The 21,198-nt window shown below is 39.7% G+C and overlaps 1 protein-coding gene across 3 annotated transcripts in view; it reads right to left on the bottom strand.

The window, feature by feature from the left end:
• Positions 1-2,504: 2,504 nt before the first annotated feature.
• LOC149839555 (V-type proton ATPase subunit a1-like) overlaps positions 2,505-21,198 on the bottom strand; it is a 148,640-nt gene continuing 129,946 nt past the window's right edge. The window contains exons 16-19 of one of the 3 annotated variants that reach the window (XR_016431331.1): positions 3,992-4,185; positions 3,851-3,910; positions 2,695-3,335; positions 2,505-2,596 (exon numbers count right to left, since the gene is read on the bottom strand). Coding sequence is in view for 1 of the 3 variants with exons in the window: in XM_090002628.1 (XP_089858754.1) it covers positions 3,134-3,335; positions 3,851-3,910; positions 3,992-4,185 (456 nt within the window). In the remaining 2 variants the exon portion in view is untranslated. Of the gene's footprint in view, positions 2,601-2,636; positions 3,336-3,850; positions 3,911-3,991; positions 4,186-21,198 lie in introns of those variants that run through there. The other 2 variants (XR_016431332.1, XM_090002628.1) reach the window with 2 other exon arrangements.

Raw genomic sequence — 21,198 nt, 5'->3', positions numbered from 1 at the left:
GGGCGGGGATATTGCGGGGAAAAGTGGTTGGGGCGGGGATGGGGCTGGGCGGGGAAAAGTGCACGTCCATCCCCACCTCCATCCCCGGACGGGGATGGATTTTAACCTTCGTCCCCACCTCCATCCCCGTTTCATACCCTTCATCCCTGGTCCAAACGGGGCGAGGCGGGGCGGGGCCTCGCTTTCCCCCGGTCCACTGCCATCCCTACCCCTCAATGGATCCAAGATCATTATATTCTTATAGCTCCCAGATCCAAATCGGCCTATGATCACCCATACCGATATGTGCAAAGACCTCGAATCTTGGTGTTGAAGATTATGACGACTTCAATCTCAACACAAACTCAACTAATTTCAGAACTAGGAGGTGTTTCCAAAGAGCGTCATGAGGTGACTCAAGAACCAAAAGGTCTATTCCTTAAATGGAGCCACAAACTCCAAGCTCCTACAATGTTAAGTACCCAACCAATCAATGGGCCCGTGCCTATGGGCTCTCTATAAAAGGGGCAAAAATAGTCTTGGGTACGCAACGGTTACCACTCTTGGGATCTGTTATTTGGATCTTCAAAGTTATAAAGATTGATGCCAAGTATGAAGGTAGGAGAGTTGAGACTAGTGCCACCAAGGCAACTCCTATCAGAGAGGCTGCATTCAAGCAAATGGTGAAGGCATTCAAGCAAACCTTCCAAATTATCACTATATGCAACTCAGACTTAGAAAGACTTCTTGACTCTTACAAAGAGGTCATCATGGAACCAAAGCAACTTCTTCCTAAGAGAACCAAAGATCACTACATTTTGAGCAAGACAAATGCATTCGCACATGGCTTTCGTGGGTTCTTTATTTAAAGAAAACTAGACATGATTAAAGGAAAAGTGCTTTCCAAAATGGTCGGATACCATTCCACCATTAAAATAACTCCATATCAGGCCTTGTATGGGAGGCAACCACCCTCCATAAACATCCATGTTGGTGGGACCGTCCGGAGTGATGTGGTTAAGGTGACCCTACATGAAAGGGACCAAGTCTCCAAGATTCTCAAGAACTTAGAGGACTCACAAAATTGGATATATGTTTATAACATGGGTTATCAAGAGAAGGAATATGAAGTGAGAGATCTGGTCCTACTTAAGTTGCCCACGATAATCCATAGGCAATCCACAATAATAAGAGCCAAGTACCACAAGTTATAACATTTATTCCTTGGGCTTTACAAAATTTTTGAGAAGATAGGCAGAGTGGCCTATGGATTAGAGCTACCCCTGGAAGCTCAAATCTACCTTGTTTTTCATGTAATGAAGACTTAAAAGGACACAATGAAGGAAGCCCTTCCTCAATTGATCTTGGAGAGCTCACACAACTAACCTCTAAAAAGATCTTGCAAAAGAAAAGGAAGCACATAGAAGGTTAGTAAGTGAGAAGTTGGTTCAATAGACCGACAAGATTTGAAGGAGCCACATGAGAGCTGGAGGATGACATCATGGCACACCTTCCAGAGCTTGTTGCCTTGAGGACAAGGCAAACCTTGAAGGGTGAGGGAATTGATGCAACCCTAGGCCTAGACAAGGCCCGGTATACTAGCTGGCTAGCATACTATGGAGAACCGGACAAGGAAGTTGAGATAGGCAAGTGTTGGAAGAAGCTCTGGAAGGTGATTCTTGGCAATTGTACTTATGGCGGGTTGTTGGAATAAGCTCTGGAAGGCTAATATGGTCCATGGGTTGGATTGATCGGGTTGGCCGGGAATTATTATAATATCAAGGGAATTTTCGTAATTGTACTTATGGTTGGGGGGTGACAAAGGTAGTTGATACTAGCCAAGGCCCAAGCCAAGTCAAATATACAAGTCGACTAAGCCTAGTTGGGTGGATCGACTGGAGGGACTAGCCTAGGCAGGGGCCTTGGACTGGGTATTAAAGCTTTGTAAGGGCTGAGGTAGCATGGGTGGCTAGGTAGGCTGAGGTGGTTAGCTTTGAGTCTATAAAACTCTCATTTGTAATCATTGTTTTGTGACGTATTTCAACTTGGTCTCTTGATGAGAATTGATTTTAATCTCTTTTGATTAAAGATTCCCGTCATCTTAGCACCCTCACAACCCCCTAACCATCCTAACTTCCCTCTTCCCTATCCCTCTCTCTCCCAAAGTCGCCCCCACCCCATATTCCCTCTCTTTTCCAAGTATTCTCCTACACTCTGGCCGACCCCTTCCCTCTTTCCTATCCTTCATCTCCCTTGTGTTTTCCACCATTGCTACACTTATTGGAGGATTACAACAGTTGCCCAACCCATTCCAACTTAAAAAATTTGGTGAGTCATGGGCCGGATGGGCAAATCCAAGCCCGTCCGGCCGCCAAAAGCCTGACCTGACAATTGTTGAGTTGGGCTTTCAGCACCTCTAGAAGTTATCGGGTCAGTCGGGCCCCTGCTATCAGCCCAACTTGATGCCCACCCCTAACTGTGGCAAACTCAAGCTTAGAGGACAAAAAGTTAAACATTTCCCTACATTTGGAACACAAGATGTTCATCAGCAACAGTAAATGTCTGTCAAATCGGATCTGGAGGCCATGTAAATGTCAGATGGAACTGGCTTTGGATCCTGGCTTCAAAGTTGAGAAAAAAAACACTTAATTATGTGAAAATTGCTAAAACATACTATTGACTTCAAAATATTTCAACTTTATGTAAAAAAATCACCTGAAAATTCCAATATTCAAAAAAATCATCCGACAAAAATCAAGGTCACCATCAAAGTACCCTTACAAAATACCCTGCAGTTTCTACATGTCTTCACTCTAATTCTCTCCCAAATTCTCGTATGAAGATCCACCCATGATTAACAAAACAACAAACTTCAAATCAATTAATATCTCACCAAAATGACTTTCAGCATTTTGGAGCAGTCCACAATGATGTACAGGCGAAAAATGAGAGGCAGCAAACTTCGTTGAGAATTGACAATCTTGGTTTTTCTCCAGAGAAAATTTCAGTGCCCAAGGCGCTCCCTGCTGGTGCTTCCAAGTTGATGCTCAATTACTTGGCACGGTTCTCTATTCCCTTCAAATTTTCTACAAGCATACTGCTCAGGCGTGGTAAAAAAAATCTGCTTCGTCATCACTTCACCCTACATCAGAATTCAGTCATCTTCAATCAATGAAGCAAATGCAAATGGCCTGAACTTGTAGCCGTCTCCCTGATAGAACTTGTTCTGGAATTCAACCCAGTGGAGCCGCAATGCATGGAGGAAGGCACTTAGTGTCTCCATCATTAGTAGTATAAAGGCAGTGGCAAAGGCAAACACGGTGAGACCAATCAGCCTTACAAAAATATTGTCAAACCTGAAAAGTGAAAAGCAGAGGATGGAATCATATTCTTATTGTCAAACTCCATCACAACATTACCCTTTACTTAATTATCATGTTTTCTCCTCTCCTATCCAAGTTGAGTCCCATGTTCATAAAAAGAAAATTCCACTGTCGATGCAGTAACTGGTAAGTTCTTATACAGGGGAAAGGGCCAATTACAAATAGTCCTAGAACTATTTAATCATGTTGTCCTGTGTGTCTGCATGTGTTTGCATTAGTCAAAATCCATTCAATTTTGTGCAAAACCTTTATGAACCAATTCTGCCTTTCGTTCCTATTTCCAAGTTGATGAATAAGGCTCACCACTGTAGACGATAGGCAAGTTGAATTTGCATCTGGTGTCTGATACAAGCCTCAGAGAGAGAGAGAGAGAGAGAGAGAGAGAGAGAGAGAGAGAAGAAAAAATGGATTGTTGTTTTGCAGAAGTAGATGCCATCAACATTAATCAATTACAGTGCAAACAAATAACTGCCAAAAATTCAACTCACCCCCAAGAAAGCAGAAGAACCTTCTCATAGAAAACAGTGGACAGTTCAGAGTGAGCTAAGCTGCAGAAATATCAACAAATTCTGGTAAGAAAATTATCACATAAGAAATCCAAAATAAGTGCTGAGCAATTTATAACTTGCCTTAAGGCCCAAAGACGAAGATATGATGCAGTATTTGAGACTGCACCAAGCACAAACTCAATAGAGTGAATCAGTTGATGCACAAATATCTCACTGAAATTGAAGTCCTCGTGGTGATGCCTAGCAGAGTCTGGTTCTATATCTGAATCGGCCTCAGAACTTGTAAGGATGCCATAAGTGCGACCTTGGAACCTCTACAAAACACACATTTCTTGTAGCTTAATATCTAAACAATGTCATGCAAGATAGGCATTTCTAATGCATCTACATTTCATGGTAAACTGTTGGATGTCATCAATCACCCACACAAAGAAAAGATATATAATTCCAGCTGTTAAAAATGTAAATATTATATATATATATATATATATATATATGTGTGTGTGTGTGTGTGTGTGTGTGTGTGTGTGTGTGTTAGGTTAGTACCTAACTAGTAAATAGTAAGTAGGTTAGTGTCTAACTAGGTTAGTGTCTAACTAGGTTAGTGTCTAACTAGGTTAGTTTCTTTTTGTTTTATTCTTTTTATTTTTTCAGCCACCTTTTAGCTAGAGAGGCATTGGAGAGAGAGCCCAACGGCTCTACCTCTCCCAACGTCTCTCTTAGGAGACCCTTGTGTGTATAAATAGGGGTGAAACCCCCTCTCAAATGTATCAATAAAATATTATTTTATTCCTTGTCTTTTGCCCTTTTAGTGGGTGTTTATGTATAAGCCCATTTTGTGGCTTGTGTACTCCATTGGTGCTTTGGTGGAACTCTTTGAGTATCCACTCTTGTTGTTTCGGTGAATATATTTTGGAAGACCTTGTTTTCTTACATGGTATCAGAGCTTGGAGATCAAGATATTTTTTCGGTGCATTGAGAAGCATGTCACTCAAGATTTTGAAGAGATAAAATCTTTTTTGCAAAATTTATTCAAGTGTCTATGCTCTTCATTGGAGGTGCTCTCTTGGAAGTGGAGTGCTCATGTGTGTACTTTTCATTGGAGATGCTCTCTTGGTGGTGTACTCATGATACTTTTGATTATCTCCTCTCTTTCTTCCTCCTCTCTATCTTCTATTCTTTCTCTTAGCCCTTGTAAACATAGATGACAATGATAATGTCAACCTAAAACCCATCAAACTTACCGAAACAAACTTTGTAACATGAGTTTTAATGATGAAGTATTTCATATTGGGGGATGGGTTGTGGGGATTAGTGGATGGATCGGATTTGAAACCCAAACTAATCCTTACTATGATAGAAGGAGAAAAAGAAGTACTTCTTACGGAGGGGAAAAATACCAAGGCTATAGCCACGTATGAGAAAAAATAAAAAGAATGAAGAATGAGGCATGCCAAGATTATGTCTTAACTCATTAGTAGTGTTGATCACAAGAAGTGTTAAGTCTTAGCTAAGTTTAAACATGCAAATAAAGCATAAGAATATCATAAGAGAATGTATTCTTTTAAAGCTATTGCCCACATTTTCAACTTACAAGACAAAGAATGCACTATGACTTAAGGAGGAAAAAGTATTAGAGAATACTTTAGTTAGTTGTCCGATCTTTGGAATGTGGTGGTTCTTCTTGAGCCACAATGGCATTGTCTCAAAGACAGAACTCCGTCAAAGACAAATTGATGCGAAACATTTCTATCAATTCATCAATGGTTCAAGACCGGAGTTTGATTTTACTAAATCGGCTCTTCTTCATAGAAGAAAAGTTTCCTCTATTGAATATACTATTGAAGAGCTAAGTATGAAGGAAAATAACTAAAAAAGAAGACATCTAGAGAAGATGATTATTCAGTCATAGCCGTGTCTAGGCCAGGAAACCATGTGCTTTACAAACCACCACATTATGGGGAGACAAAACAATGATAACTATGCAAAACAAGGCAATGAGTTTGAGGAGAAAAAAATTATTTGCTATTGTCGTGAACCAGAACATGTCAAGACATATTGTCCTAAACTAAAGAGGCCCTATGAGAAGAAGGTAGTATCGGTTACACAAGAGTCCAACGAGCTCAAAGCTACACAAGAATCAAACATTAGGAGTATGTCTTTGACTCAACTTGTAGAAGCTCTTCAACCTCTACTCAAAGGAGCTTCATAAACCGGAGTTGTCTATTGGCATCTCTAACCCCGATAAGACTCTTTAGCTTCTTGACTCAGGTGTCTCATTTCATATGATACCAAATAGTGATATCTTATCCGAATGTTATAACTCAAGTGGGTTAATTGTTTTTACTGGGACATCCCTTGAAATAAAAGGAATAAAAAATTTCAAAAAGTTTTTTTATTCCAAAAATAAGATATATTCCCAAGTTAAACCTAAATCTTTTGTATGTCTCTTAATTATTTGACCATGGGTACAATGTTTCCTTCTCTTCTATTGGTTATCGAGTGCAGCTGTCAAGAAAGCTTATTGAGGAAGGTCATAGGGACACAAGAATAAAACATTGGGAGCCTGTCTTTGACTCAACTTGTAGAAGCTCTCCAACCTCTACTCAAAGGAGCTTTATAAATCAGAGTAGCGGTCTCTTCTTTCGGCATCTCTGACTCCGGTAAGACTCTTTGGCTTTTTGACTCAGGTGCCTCATTTCATATGACGCCAAATAGTGATATCTTATCTGAATGTCGTAACTCAAACGGGTCAAATGTTTTTACTGTTGATGGAACATCCTTTGAGATAAAGGGAATAGGAAATTTCAAAAATATTTCAAAAGGTTTTTTTATTCAAAAAATAAGATATATTCTCAAGTTAAACTTAAATCTTTTGTCTATCTCTTAATTATCTGACCATGGATACAATGGTTCATTCTCTTCTATTGGTTGTCGAGAGCAAGATCGTCAGTCAAGAAAGCTGATTAGGAAAGGTCATAGGGAAGGAGGCTTATACTACATGATTTTTTTGAAAATACCCAAAAATACCTTTTGTTATAATTTTCAAAAACTAGATTTCGTGAAGATTGTATTCTTGGCAAGATGAAAAGATTTTCATTTCAAGAAAGAACTTTTGTCTGTACACGACCGCTTGAGTTAGTGCATTCATATGTTTGGGGCCCAACACCTGTTGTATCTAAGGGTGAGTTTGCATATTATATAATGTTTGTTGATGATTTTACTAGACTCACGTGGATTTATTTTCTCAAACATAAATCTGAAGTTTTTTCATACTTTCAATTATTTTACAAATTGGTCAAAAATAAATTTTAAAATGATATTTTTATCTTTCCCACTGATTCAGGGGGAGAATTTTTATCAAAAGATTACCTGAAATCAAATGTATTACACATCAAAAATTTTGTTCCTACACTCCACAACAAAATGGCTTGGCTTAAGAAAACATAGGCACATCATAGAAACCACAAGAAGATTGCTTATTTCAAATCAAGTACCTAAAGAATTTTGGGCCGAAGCCACTTTCACCACAATTTATCTTATCAATATAATGTCATCCGTTATCTTGAAAAATATATCACTAGTAGAAAAACTTTTTAAACTTACTCCCAATTATTCTAGACTTAGGGTTTTTGGATGCAAATGTTTTGTATTAATAGATAAAAATGATAAACTTTCGCCTCGTGTTATTTCTTTTGCCTTTTTGGGATATGCAAATAATAAAAAAGGCTATTGATACTTTGATTTTAAAAATAAGAAATTATATGTTTCAAGAAATATATCTTTCTTAGAAAAAGGAAAAAAATGGATTTGAAAAATCCTAAGGACATAACTGAGTATTCTTTTCTATTGGATCTAATTCCAAAGGTTGGTGAATGTGATGTTGATCTTGACGAACATCAGGATATCAGAAATGATACAGTGAGTGAAGAAGAATCTCATGACAATGAGATAAGTGAAGAATAATCTCAAAATCAGAATTGTATTCAATATTCCAGGCGTAGTAGTTTTGAACATCCATGTGCCTTTGAAAATATACTAATGAAAATCATATAGAAACACAAACTAGAAGGTCATCGAGAGTATCAAAACCTATTGGAAAATTTGATTCATTTTCACCTAAGTATCAAGCTTAGGTTACATTGATACATTCCTAGATAGAACCCTTAAACTATGCAAATATTCTGAATGGGTAGAAGCCATGAGGGTATAATTAAATGCTTTAGAAAAGGTGAATACTTGGACTATCCAAGATATTCTCGTAGGAAAGAAACCCATAGGTTGTCGATGGGTCAATAAGATAAAAACCAGAGTGATGGAACCCTTTAAAGGTACAAAGTTAGGTTAGTTGCTAAGGGATACTGATGCAGCCACGTCGGAGAAGGAGTGTAAACAGATGCCCACCGTGAATCAGTGTGGCTGAACCTCTTTATTAATCTCAAAATAGTTTCAATAAACAATGGAGAAACAACTAACAATAAATGAATTAAAAGAAAACAGGATGCAAAGAATAAGAAGAGTGCAGGAAAAGAAAGACGGCTGAAGCTTTTCAATTTTCACTGCCCACGCAACCCTAGGCGTGAGCCTTTTAAAGGCTATTTAGTGGACCCGGGTCGCGGGTCCAGACTTGGGTCCGACCCGCGATCCGGGTCAGCTTCCATCCGCTGTTGGTTCATGGGCGTGCGAACTCCACCACGCCTGGAATAGGTGCGCAGGGGTACCTCCCTGCGTCGTGGCTCCGTCCCTGCAAGTGGATCATACCCGCGAAGTCGCTCATCTGTCCTTTGTGGTAGATCGGGTGGCACGATGGGTCCACACGGGTCCTGCCCTGCATCATTCTCCCCGGGTTGGGAAGAAGTCGGCTCTGACGACTTGTTGTTGCCACAGTAAGCATATAGATCAGCCACGTTGAAAATAGGGGAAATATGCCAATCATCGGGTAGCTCAAGGAGGTAGGCATTCGAACCCAATCGCTGAAGGATCCTAAAAGGGCCATACTTCTTAGGACTTAATTTGCTATAGGTGCCTACAGGAAAACGCTCTGGACGTAGATACACCCAGACGAGCTGACCGACCTGGAAGTGGACATCACGACGACCCTGATCTACGAAAGCTTTGTAGGCCTCGTAGCTTTCAACAAGTTTGGCACGGACTTGTCTGTGAATGTCACGCATATATTCGACGACATCAAAGGCATCCGGAGCTGGAGCAGAGAGAGCTGACACAGGGGCTAGGTCGACGACATGGGTGGGTGACCGACCATACACTACTTGGAACGGAGATTTACCAGTAGAACGGTTAATAGAGTTGTTATAAGCAAACTCGGCTTGGGGCAATACGAGATCCCAAGTTTTGACATTTTCCCCCACTAGGCTCCGTAACAAATTTCCTAAGGTGCGATTCACAACTTCGGTTTGGCCATCGGTCTGGGGGTGATACGCACTACTGAACTGAAGTTTAGTCTTTAAGAGGGCCCATAATGATTTCCAGAAATGACTCATAAAACGCGTGTCACGATCAGAAGTGATTGTGTGGGGTAGACCATGGAAACGGGCAACGTCCTTGAAATAATATGAAGCAACTAAAGAGGCATCGGTGGTTCGCTTACACGGGACAAAGATAGCCATTTTGGAGAACCGGTCAACAACTACTAAAATTGAATCAAAACGACGTGGTGTTCGTGGAAGGCCCACGATAAAATCCATGGATACGTGCTCCCACGGCCGTTCAGGAATGGGTAACGGAGTATACAGACCACTATTCTGACGATGACCCTTGGACACTTGACACACATGACACCCTTGGATGAACTTGACAACATTTTTGCGCATTTTGGGCCAAAAGTATCGTTCATCTAAGAGAGCGAACGTCTTATCATACCCGAAATGCCGGCTAACCATCCTTCATGTAATTCAGAAATCAACTGGAGCCTAAGGGAGAAATCGGGCACACACAATTTGTTCCCACGGAAGAGGTAACCATTATGAATACAAAAACGGGGGTCGAGGGTGTGATCTGAAGAAATGCACCCTTCCCAGACTTTGTGAAAATCAGGGTCCGTGGGGTATAATTCCTTGCATTGTTCGAAGCCAATGACCTGCACTGACATAGTCATCAGAAGGTTGTTCTTTCTACTAAGAGCGTCAGCCACCTTGTTCAGGGTACCAGATTGATGGCGAAGCGAAAAGGTGTATTCTTGCAAGAAGCTGACCCACTTGGCATGACGAGCACTCAACTTCCTTTGACTATTCAGATACTTCAAGGCCTCATGGTCCGTGTACAAGACAAATTCCTTATAAATGAGATAATGTCTCCAATAACGAAGGGCTTGTACCACGGCATAGAACTCAACATCGTAAGTGGAGTATTGGCACCTGGCCTGAGTCAGCTTCTCACTAAAGAAGGCAACGGGTCTACGATTCTGACTCAGGACAGCGCCAATCCCTACTTTGGAGGCATCACACTCAACCTCAAAGACTGCACTAAAATCAGGGAGAGCTAAGACAGGAGCACTGGTCATTTTTTCTTTGATGAGCGTAAAGGCTTTTCCAGCCGGGGCGTCCAATGAAAACTAGTACCTTTTAGGCACTCCGTGATGGGGGCCATGAGGGTACTAAAATTTCTCACGAAACGTCGGTAAAAAGTGGCTAACCCGTGGAAGCTACGGATCTCTCTTATAGTCTTTGGGGTAGGCCAATCGACAATCGCACGGACTTTGGCGAGGTCGACCTTGACGCCATCAGCTGACACAATAAAACCTAAGAACACAACACTGGACGTCATAAACTCGCACTTTTTTGCATTGGCATACAATTTTTCCTTCCTCAAAATACCTAAGACTTGACGCAGGTGACTCAAATGATCGGGCAATGATGAACTATAAATCAAAATGTCGTCAAAGTAGACAACAACAAACTTCCCAATACACGGACGCAAGACTTGGGTCATCATGTTCATGAAGGTACTTGGGGCATTAGATAACCCAAACGGCATGACTAACCACTCGTACAATCCATCACGTGTCTTGAATGTCGTTTTCCACTCATCCCCTTCGCGTATACGAATCTGGTGATACCCGCTTTTTAGATCTATTTTAGAGAAAATGGAGGCACCAGATAACATATCAAACATATCATCCAAACGGGGAATGGGAAAACGGTATTTGACTGTGATGCGATTGATCGCACGGCTATCGACACACATGCGCATGGACCCATCTTTCTTAGGAGTGAGTAAGGCGGGTACGGCACAAGGGCTAAGACTCTCGCGAATGAAACCCTTTTTCAGTAATTCCTGAGCCTGTCTTAATAATTCAGTGTGCTCAGAGGGGTTCATGCGATGTGCGGGAAGGTTGGGTAGACTAGACCCTGGCACAAAGTCAATGGCATGCTGAACTACCCTTGTCGAAGGTAATCCATCAGGTAGGTCATCCGGCATAATGTCACGGAACTCCTCTAGAAGAGGGGCAACGTCCGCGGGTGTAACGCCCCGAAATTTTAACCCAAAATTTGAAGATTTTTTTTTTTAATTATAACAGCGGAAACAAGAAATAAAATAAGGTTAATCATTTCGAGACATTACGGTGGAGAGAAACCCAAGACATTTATTTCATTTCAATATTAATGAAAATCATCAGAGTTTAAATGATATGAACAGTTAAAATTTACAATAAACTCAAGCGATCCCTGAAACAATAAATCCAAAAATCTCGATCCGATGCCTCATCCCGCAGCCGCTCATAAACCCTATTCTTTACCTGAAAAAAAAATAGTAAATTGATTGGAATTAGACTACCACGTCTAAGTAGGAAAACTGTAACTCTTAATGCAGGTATATCATGAATCTAGCATGTGATGTGAGTGTCAAGTGTGAATCTTTAGTATATACCATAGCACGTAAAGCAGACTATGCAGACATATAGCTAAATAAGTAGGCAGATTATGCAACAGCTATAATTAAGCAAGTAAAGCTTTTATGCAACAACAATAACAGTAACATGCATTACTTTCAGATAATAGTCACAATATGAATTTAATTACTTTATATCCACACATTTCAGGATCTGCATTTCATCACACGTTCAGATCATAAAACATGTTAAAAAGGATACGAAATTGTCTCTTTAATAACTCCACTCACTATGATACCTAGTTGTTCTAATTATTGTTTATCTTTTCTTATCCCGTGTGTACAGACAGGCCAAGGCAACCATCACAGAAGAGAACGTTCGGGGGTATATTATTCAAAGTTGTTCTATTAACCCGAACATTCTAACTGAGACTGAAAATCCTAAGGGAGCGGCCAGTGACTGAGAGAAACTCCCAAAGGGCAAAACCAAAACAGGATGCATCCCTAACTTCTGCAGAAGAACATGGAGCTACCACCTAGGACACATTTGGTAGTTCGGGTCCCCCAACTCTGAGGACTGGGACCAACGAGTCGCTTTACGCTCGAAACTAAACACATGTCCCCAGAGTTTTGTACCACCTACCCTCTCCAAGGTAAGCCCGAATCTGAGTGGGTTAATCTTTTCATTTAATTATTTTCCCGAAGTATGGGGCATTTCCCCAACTTCTTTCTACTATCATCGTAGTAGAATTCTCAATCTTAGTCATTTTACCAAGGGGTATAGAACAATTCCCATCCTTTGTCGTATTGATTGCATAACCCACTCAAAGTGCTCCGGTGCATTTAAGCCAGTCAAGCACGAATGCCCCCGGTGCCTTTAAACCAGTCGGACAACAATATTATCTTTTCATTTTCATGTGGATTCACATCATAACTTCGATGGTCTATGCATGACCCTCAACACACTGGCTTGACATTCATATGTCCACAACAAACCGACCCATAGGTTCGGTTTTCAATTCCTCATTCATCATCCTTATTATTATTTATTTATTCTTCATTAGCAAATTGCCACCACGTACCATTAGGTTTTGACTTGTGACATCCCAACACAGGGTGGCATGTATTAAAAACTCCGCCAACAAGCAAAGACACTGTTGGTGTCCTTTACTGAGCATGCACTATAGTCCTAGAGACTTGGTAATACAACTATATACATTTCTCCCAACACACTCTCATTTGAACATTCCACAAGATATACAACTTAGTTGGCATTTGATACTTTCAACAATTATGTAGTGTTAGGCAATAGTACTTCAGAAAAATATACAGTTTAACAAGCGTATGGACATTGGAGAATAAGCATCTTAATGGCCATATGAATCTTCTAGATGATATACATATAATAGGCATTGGAACATTTTAAGGAATATGCAATTGAACATCATAAATTATGCAGCTTAATATGCAACTAACTATCCACTGAATATACAAGTTACTATGTAGTTGAACACCAAATTTTCAATATCAACTGAACAAGACATACTAGAGAATGTATCTCAAACATCACTGAGAAGCACAGGACTGAATCAGTTTTAATCTGAGAAGGCATATGGGTTCCACTAAAACAAATCGCAGCCAACATACTTTAAACGATGAGAAAGAAGCTTATGAGACTGCAACATATTTAATTTCACACATCATGCATACAACTGTATAAGCTTATACATGATCACAAGTACTCAGATCTTATCACAGCCCACAAAATAATAGGAAAATCCGACTTAATAGCAATCCACAAAATAACGTATTACTCAAGTATTAAAACCGTCAAAATAATATAACATCTTTAGACTATCATACACTTAAAGATTTGCTATTTTAACGGAACTATAAGTTATGTGGATCCGATTCATAATTTGAACATAAATAATATAACATGTAATCATTATATATGTCAATTGCTAAGGATTGAACTTACTACAACCTGTGTTACACAGAAATCAAGATGTCCCATTTAACTTGCAGATAGAAGATGGTCCATTACACCAAATATGTAAATCAACCAAAATACTTCTATTTCTTAAAATTCAACCTATATTATCTTTCAAGTGTTGAAGTTTGTTCTTTCTTGGGCAAAGATGACAAAACAAGAAACATGCCAGCATGCGCGTCAAGATCTCGCAGTAATGTCATTAGCATAAACCTAATTAACCAAATGGCATGTTCACTATCATTGTACGGAACATTTAAAATAAAATCTATAAGTTGGTCAAGCCTTCAAAATACAAAGTTATAGCATACATGATGATCATCAGACTCATAAGCACCTACAGATGCATGCACAAACATTTTAGTAAATATTGAATGCTCACTCAGAATTCACAGGTCAGTCTTTATTCCGATATGTGTAAATATATATATATATATATATATATATATATATATATATATATATATGTATATATATATATATTTAGTTAATTTTTTTTCATATATATAGATATAGGTATATGTATAAGTAGAGTGATACAAAAGGAACATAGCTGAACAACTTAATTGAAAATCCTCCGGTAATAATAAATATCCTATTCAGGGTTCAAGCATTATCAGAATGACAATTTATGCATCTAATGCCAACTACTCAGATCAGGAGTATTACCCAAGAAAGTATGCACATTTTTTTTTTGCTAGGAACAGTTACCGAAATTACCCAAATCAAACTATCAATTATTTAACATTATGCAGACTAATGCAGTTACAAAGATCGACTGAGTTGTAGTTTACTAGCACCAAAAATCCAGATTCCGTTATAATCGATAATTTAACAAAGAATTTAGCAGGATTCGTAAACAAAATATATGAAAAAGAAGCTATTTACAAAAAAATACACACTCACGATTGTAACATATTTTAAAGTAAAGATCCGAAATACAACCGAAGACCAGATCATATTATGTATGAAACAGGGTTTTCCCGTAGGCAACATCTACAGAAACCCCTCCAAAAGAAGAAAAAAAAACATAAACCGGTTGATTTGAATTTCTTGCAACCTAACCAATGGAATGCAGGGTAACCGGGATACCCAGTCTGTCGAAAAAGATCTATGGCAACTGATGGTCCCTACAATTCAAAATGTCAGCTGGAATACCTAATTGACAAACTAGAGTTTTCCGGCAACCATAACCCCCACCCTTCTTTTAATTAGGGTTACACACGAGAAACCCCCAACTCTGATACATCTAAACAGGCTTTCTTTCTTGATTAACCCAAACCACACCCGAATCCAATCAACCCCGAACAAGAAACGTGTACAAACCCTACCTTTTCCGGCGAAAGAGTTGTCGCTGACGACTGGAGATGGCTGGCGACAGGAGGTGACCGGTGACCGAACAGCAGGTGGTCGGAAGGCCTTCCGACGACGATGACCCTGTTGGCATTGCCGCGACTATCGATCAGCCATGACTCCGCAGAGTCTCTTCCTTGAATCGTGAAAGAGAGAGATAACAAGAGTACACGAGTGAAGGGGAAATGGCAGCGATTGCTGCTGGCGGCTGGAAAGGAACGGGAGGGGAAGCTAGGGTGTTGGCTGAGGCCATCGGTGAGCGAGAGGCCAGAGAGTGCAGGGGTGAAGGCCTCCCCTCACCCTTGCGTGATTTTAAGGGTGCGGGAGGGCGTTGATCAGGAAACCCCAACAGAAATAGGAAGAGGGAGAGCGGCGCAGGGGGAAATTTTAAAAGAACCCCCTGGCCATGCGAGTTTTAACCCTAACGGGTTGGTAGATCCGGGTCGGATCCGGAGCCGACCCGGGTCCAAATGTATGTGTGTGTGTGTGTTTTTACCTTTTTAGCGCACCACTGATGCGGGTTTGGTTTGACCGAACCCGTGACCCACGACCCATCACAGTTGGGTCCAGGTTTGGGCATGTTCGGGTCCACCAGAGGATCCGGACCCGTTTTAAAACGTTTAACTTATTAGATATTTAAGTTTTTAAAATGTAACTCTAATAAAATTCAGTGGATTCAGTTACATTATTATGGATCCCTACCAACTTATTATGGATCCAAAGTCCATTCGGCTTCGCAAGTCCCCTTACTAAATCTGGATCCATGGATCCAAAATTTTGATCATATGATTTGGAACTGTGGATCCAGATTACACTATTGTGGTTTCCACGTGGCTTATAATGGATCCAAGTAAATTTTAATTGGTTCCCTACCCTTTTTACCTCTCCGATGTCTAGGATCCAAAAGAAATATTGTGGGTCTAAACTTCGCATAAGCTACTACGGATCCCATGAAAGTGTTATAGATCCGATATTGAAATTTTCCTCACTAAAATCCGGTTTTAACATCGTGGATCAACTCCATTTGTCCTGGATCCACTATCCAATATGACCCTGATATGGAGGATCCAATATCAAAGATCCAATCCATTTGCTTAAAATTCCTTATTGGTTATCCACTTAAAATAAGATGCGAGAGAATCGTTTACGGTGGTTTGGACATATTCGGCGAAGGCCTAATGATGCTCCAGTTAGAAGGTTGGAGAAATGGGAAAATATATTAGTTTAAAGAGGTCGGGGTAGGCCTAGGAAGACTTGGATGGAGATGATAGGAAAGGATATGAATGCTTTGAACCTCACCGAGGACATGGCGTTGGATAGAAATGATTGGAGGAAAAGGATTCATGTGGAAGACCCAAAATGAATTTCTTTTTTGGTTCATATCGCTGACCCCAATTGTTTTGGGATGAAGGCGTAGTTGTTGTTGTTGTTGTTTGTTGTTGGTTATCCACTTAAAATGTTTGAGATCCGTTAACTAAGATTCAAATGGAAAATCGAAGTTCTGAACAGGGTATAAAGGTTCCAACATTGAAGATCCAAATAGAATATCCGATATCTACATACAATTAACACATACAATAATAAAATTATCTGATATTCAGTTCAAGAACATAAATTTCAAGTTTATTTATCGAATAAAATTCACGGGTATTACAGCGGGAATGGACACTGACGGACTCATCACTGGCTTTGCCACTAGGGCATAACAATAACCTTCTTCCTGACAATGGTTCAGGAAAAGCCGGTACGAGAGGCCTGCGAGACGGGGGACGCGCTCAGGTTTGTCCACGGTGGGAAAGCCGATCTCCTTGATAGGTAGAAGGACTATCTTATGGCCTTTAAAGATAAAAGAGTATGTGTTCTTGTGGCCATCGTGAGTTGTCTGGCGATCAAACTGCCAGGGACGTCCCAAAAGAATGTGACACGCGTGCATAGGGGCTACATCACACCACACCTCATCGTGGTAGTGTTCTCCCATGGAAAACCGGACTAGACATCGCTAAGTGATGGGAACCTCATTTCCTTTCTTGAACCAGGCCATTTTATAGGGTTGGGACAACTTCTCGGTGTTGAGTTTCAAAGTAAACATCACACTCTCAGACACCATGTTCTCACATGCTCCGGTGTCAATGATGACATCACAAGCGTGACCCTCACAGTTGCACCGGGTCCTGAAGATGTTATTCCTTAACCACTTTGATGGGGCCGATTCTCGGGGTGTGGTCAACACATGACGGATGGACAACAAGCTTTCGACGTTACCGTCGAACTCTATAACTCCCCTCTCATCCTCGTCTTCAACTAATGACTTGTCAACACTATCAACTCTCACTTGTGGATGTAGACTCTACAATTCCTTCAACAAGATGGGTGTTCCTGCTCACGGTGGGACACTTGGACGCGACATGCCCTAACTCTTGACACCTAAAACAACGAAGGGTCGACTCACTAGGTTTGACTTTAGATTGGGTGTGGAAAGCTGGGCCTGACTGGTCAGGTTTGCTAAGGTCTGCTCTAGGCTTTGAATCACTAGGGGAGCCTGCTCCCAGGGTTGGGAAACCCGACTTAGGTCGACTGGTGGGTGTAATGAGAAGAGAAGGGTGTAAAAACCCATACATTTACAAGGGGGAACCTCCTCTTTAAATAGAGGAGGGAAGCACTAAAGAAGACCCATAAAGGGGGCTCCCTTCTAGTCGTTGGGAGCCCCAACGGTCATAAATATGACTGTTGAGGCCCCAACGACTAGATGGGTGGGGCCCCTTTATGATCCCAAAAAGTAAAAAGAAGAAATAAAAAAGAAAAAAGAAAAAAGGGAAAAAGAGAAAAAAGTGAAAAATAAAAAAGTACATTTGGGATTTACCAAAATACCCCTATCGGGTTTTTGGTTTATACAAAACAGAAAAAGAAAAAATAATTATGTATATATACATATATACGTATATATACTTATATATATATATACTAATGTATATATATATATATATAAGTATATGTATATATATATTTATATATACATAATTTAACACGCCCCCTCAAACTTTACGGGGAGAAGACCGAAAGTTTGCCAAGAAGAAACATGAATCGTGGAGTTGGGAGCGCCTTGGTGAAGAAGTCAGCTAGTTGATACTCTGAAGTGACATATGGCAATGTGATGGTTCCTTTGAGATATTCGTCTCGAACATAATGACAATCCATTTCGATATGCTTGGTCCGCTCATGAAAAGTGTGATTGTTGGCAATGTATATCGCACTCTTGTTATCACAACAGAGCTTGGTGGGAGTGGAAATGTTGACGCCCATGTCACTAAGAAGACTTTTGAGCCACACAATCTCCATAGTTGTCATTGCCATAGCTCGATATTCAGCTTCAGTAGATGATAAGGAGACCTTCTGCTGCTTCTTGCATCTCCACGAGATGAGAGATTCACCTAAAAAAATGCAAAGACCCGTAATTGAGATCCGATCATTAGGATTTCCTCCCCAGTCAGCATCAGTAAAAGCAGTTAATTCAAGAGATGAGGAAGAGGATAAGAAGAGTCCCTTGGAGATGGTATTTTTGATATATCGCACAATTCTCATTACGGCCGCCATATGGACCGTAGTAGGAGCGTGCTGAAATTGGCTCGCTGCATGAACCGCATGAGCTATATCTGGACGTGTGATGGATAGATAGGTGAGGGATCCAATTAATTGGCGGTAGGGAGTTGGATCTTCAAGAGGAACACCATCTTCAAGTCTTAGTTTCGCATTGATAACTTCAGGGGTCTCCACTTTCTTTTCATCAGATATTCCTGACTTGGTACAAATTTCCACAGCTAACTTCATTTGAGATAAGATGTACCCTCGTGCTGAATAGGCCACTTCAATTCCTAAAAAATATCTCAAATAACCAAGGTCAGACATATCAAAAGTATCTTTTAATATAGACTTAACATCATTTACTCCCTTTTTGTCATTCCCAGTGATGATCATATCATCAACATACAGTAGAAGCATAATAATGGAGTCACCTGTTCTTTTGACAAAAAGAGCAGTGTCAGTATAACAAGAAGAAAAACCTAAATTGATTAATACAGTACTAAACCTGTCATACCAAGCTTTAGGAGCTTGCTTAAGTCCATATAAAGCCTTTTTTAATTTTAAAACTTTTCCATTTAAATTCATACCTGGAGGTGGTTCCATATAAACTTCTTCATTTAAATTACCATTCAAGAAAGCATTTTTAACATCAAGTTGAAAGATGGGCCATTTTTTGACAGAAGCTATAGCAATAAGGGCTCGAACACTAGTCATTCGAGCAACCGGGGCAAAAGTTTCATCATAGTCTACCCCATACTCTTGGGCATAACCTTTGGCTACCAACCTAGCCTTATATCTTTCTAATGAACCATCACTCTTAGTTTTTACTTTAAACACCCATCTACATCCAATGGGTTTCTTGCCATTGGGAGGATCAATGACTTCCCAAGTTTGTGCCTTTTTAAGGGCATTAAGTTCAAGCTCCATAGCTTCATTCTAATGATCATATTGTTTAGCATCATTGTAATGTGATGGTTCATGAAATGAGTGAAGAGCAAGAAGACATGCTCGATAATTAGGGAAAAAAGAGTCATAAGAAACAAATCTATTTGGAATCTTAGGAATGCGATTTGATCTTCTTTGAGAGGTTTCTTCTATCGACTCATTTTGAGAAAATCTTTCAAGGGCACATGGAGGATTTCTTTCATTCCTTCTAGAGTAGACTTGTATTTGTCTTGAAGCATTCTCTTCTAAGTTTTGATCATTATTTGGATGTTCAACAAGATCTTCAAGAGGTTCATTAAGATCAATATGATCATCTATGATGTTTTCTTGAGGTAACAAGTCAAATAAAAAGGAATAGTCAATATTTTCATTTGGTTGATGCGAAAAACCATTTTCTTCTTCGAGGAATGTGACATCTTTTGAGATATAAAGTTTATTATTAAGGATGTCAAAACATCGATATCCTTTTTGTTTTTCGCCATATCCCAAAAAAATACATTCAATAGCTCTAGGAGAAAGTTGATCATTTTTGCGAGTTAAAACAAAGCATTTACATCCAAAAATTCTTAATCTTTTATAATCGGGAGACATTGTAAAGTTTTTCAAATGGAGAAAGATTTTTCAAAGAGGATGAAGGGATTCTATTGATGAGATATGTTGAAGTTAGAACCGCTTCGGCCCAAAAGGATTTTGGGATATTTTTTGAAATCAATAATGTTCTTGTAGTTTCTATTATGTGCCTATGCTTTCTTTCCGCAAGACCATTTTGTTGCGGAGTGTTGGGACAAGAACGTTGATGACAAATTCCATTTTCTTTTAAATAAGTTTGAAAATCATTAGACATATATTCACCTCCCGAATCGGACCTAAGAATAGATAGATTTCCCAAAAATTGATTTTTAACCATAGCATGAAATTCTTTAAAGAACGAGAAGACATCAGATTTGCGACTTAAGAAGTATATCCATGTAAATCTAGTGAAGTCATCAATAAATACCACATAATACGAAAAGCCTCCTTTAGATAAAATAGGGGAAGGTCCCCACACATCGGAATGAACAAGTTCAAATGGCCGAGTGGCAAAATAACTTCTTTGAGGAAACGGAATAGCTTTAGATTTCCCAAAAATGCAATCTTTACAAGTCATGTGATTGTCTTTACAAGTATTGTTCAAAAAAGGGAAAAGAGACATTTTTACAAAATTTGGATGACCAAGTCTCTCATGCCAAATTCCAATACTTTTATCTTTAACAAGATTGCAAGATGACTTAGATGGAAGCGTCAAAAAGTCCATAAAATAGAGATCACCTCTTCTATGGCCTTGCCCAATCAGCTTCCCTGACTGGAGATCCTGCACGATGCAATCTTTAGGTGAGAAAGAGACTTGACATCCATGGTCGGTGATTTAGGAAACGGAAAAAAGATTTAAATATATTTTTGGAACAACTCTTACTTTAGGAACAAAGAAATTTTGAGAATTTTTGAAGTCAAGTGTTCCAATACTTTCAATTTTTAAGGACGTTCCATCGGCCGTTGAGACATAGGAGGACATAGGTTCGGAAAAAACATTGGAAAGGGAGTTTTTATGAGATGTCATATGGAAAGAAGC

Source organism: Nuphar pumila, chromosome 4, assembly GCF_984573655.1.
Source record: "Nuphar pumila chromosome 4, dmNupPumi1.hap1.1, whole genome shotgun sequence".
NCBI classification, from domain to species: Eukaryota; Viridiplantae; Streptophyta; class Magnoliopsida; order Nymphaeales; family Nymphaeaceae; genus Nuphar; species Nuphar pumila.
The sequence above is the reverse complement of the archived record's forward strand: the minus strand, read 5'-3'. Positions and strand labels throughout refer to the sequence as shown.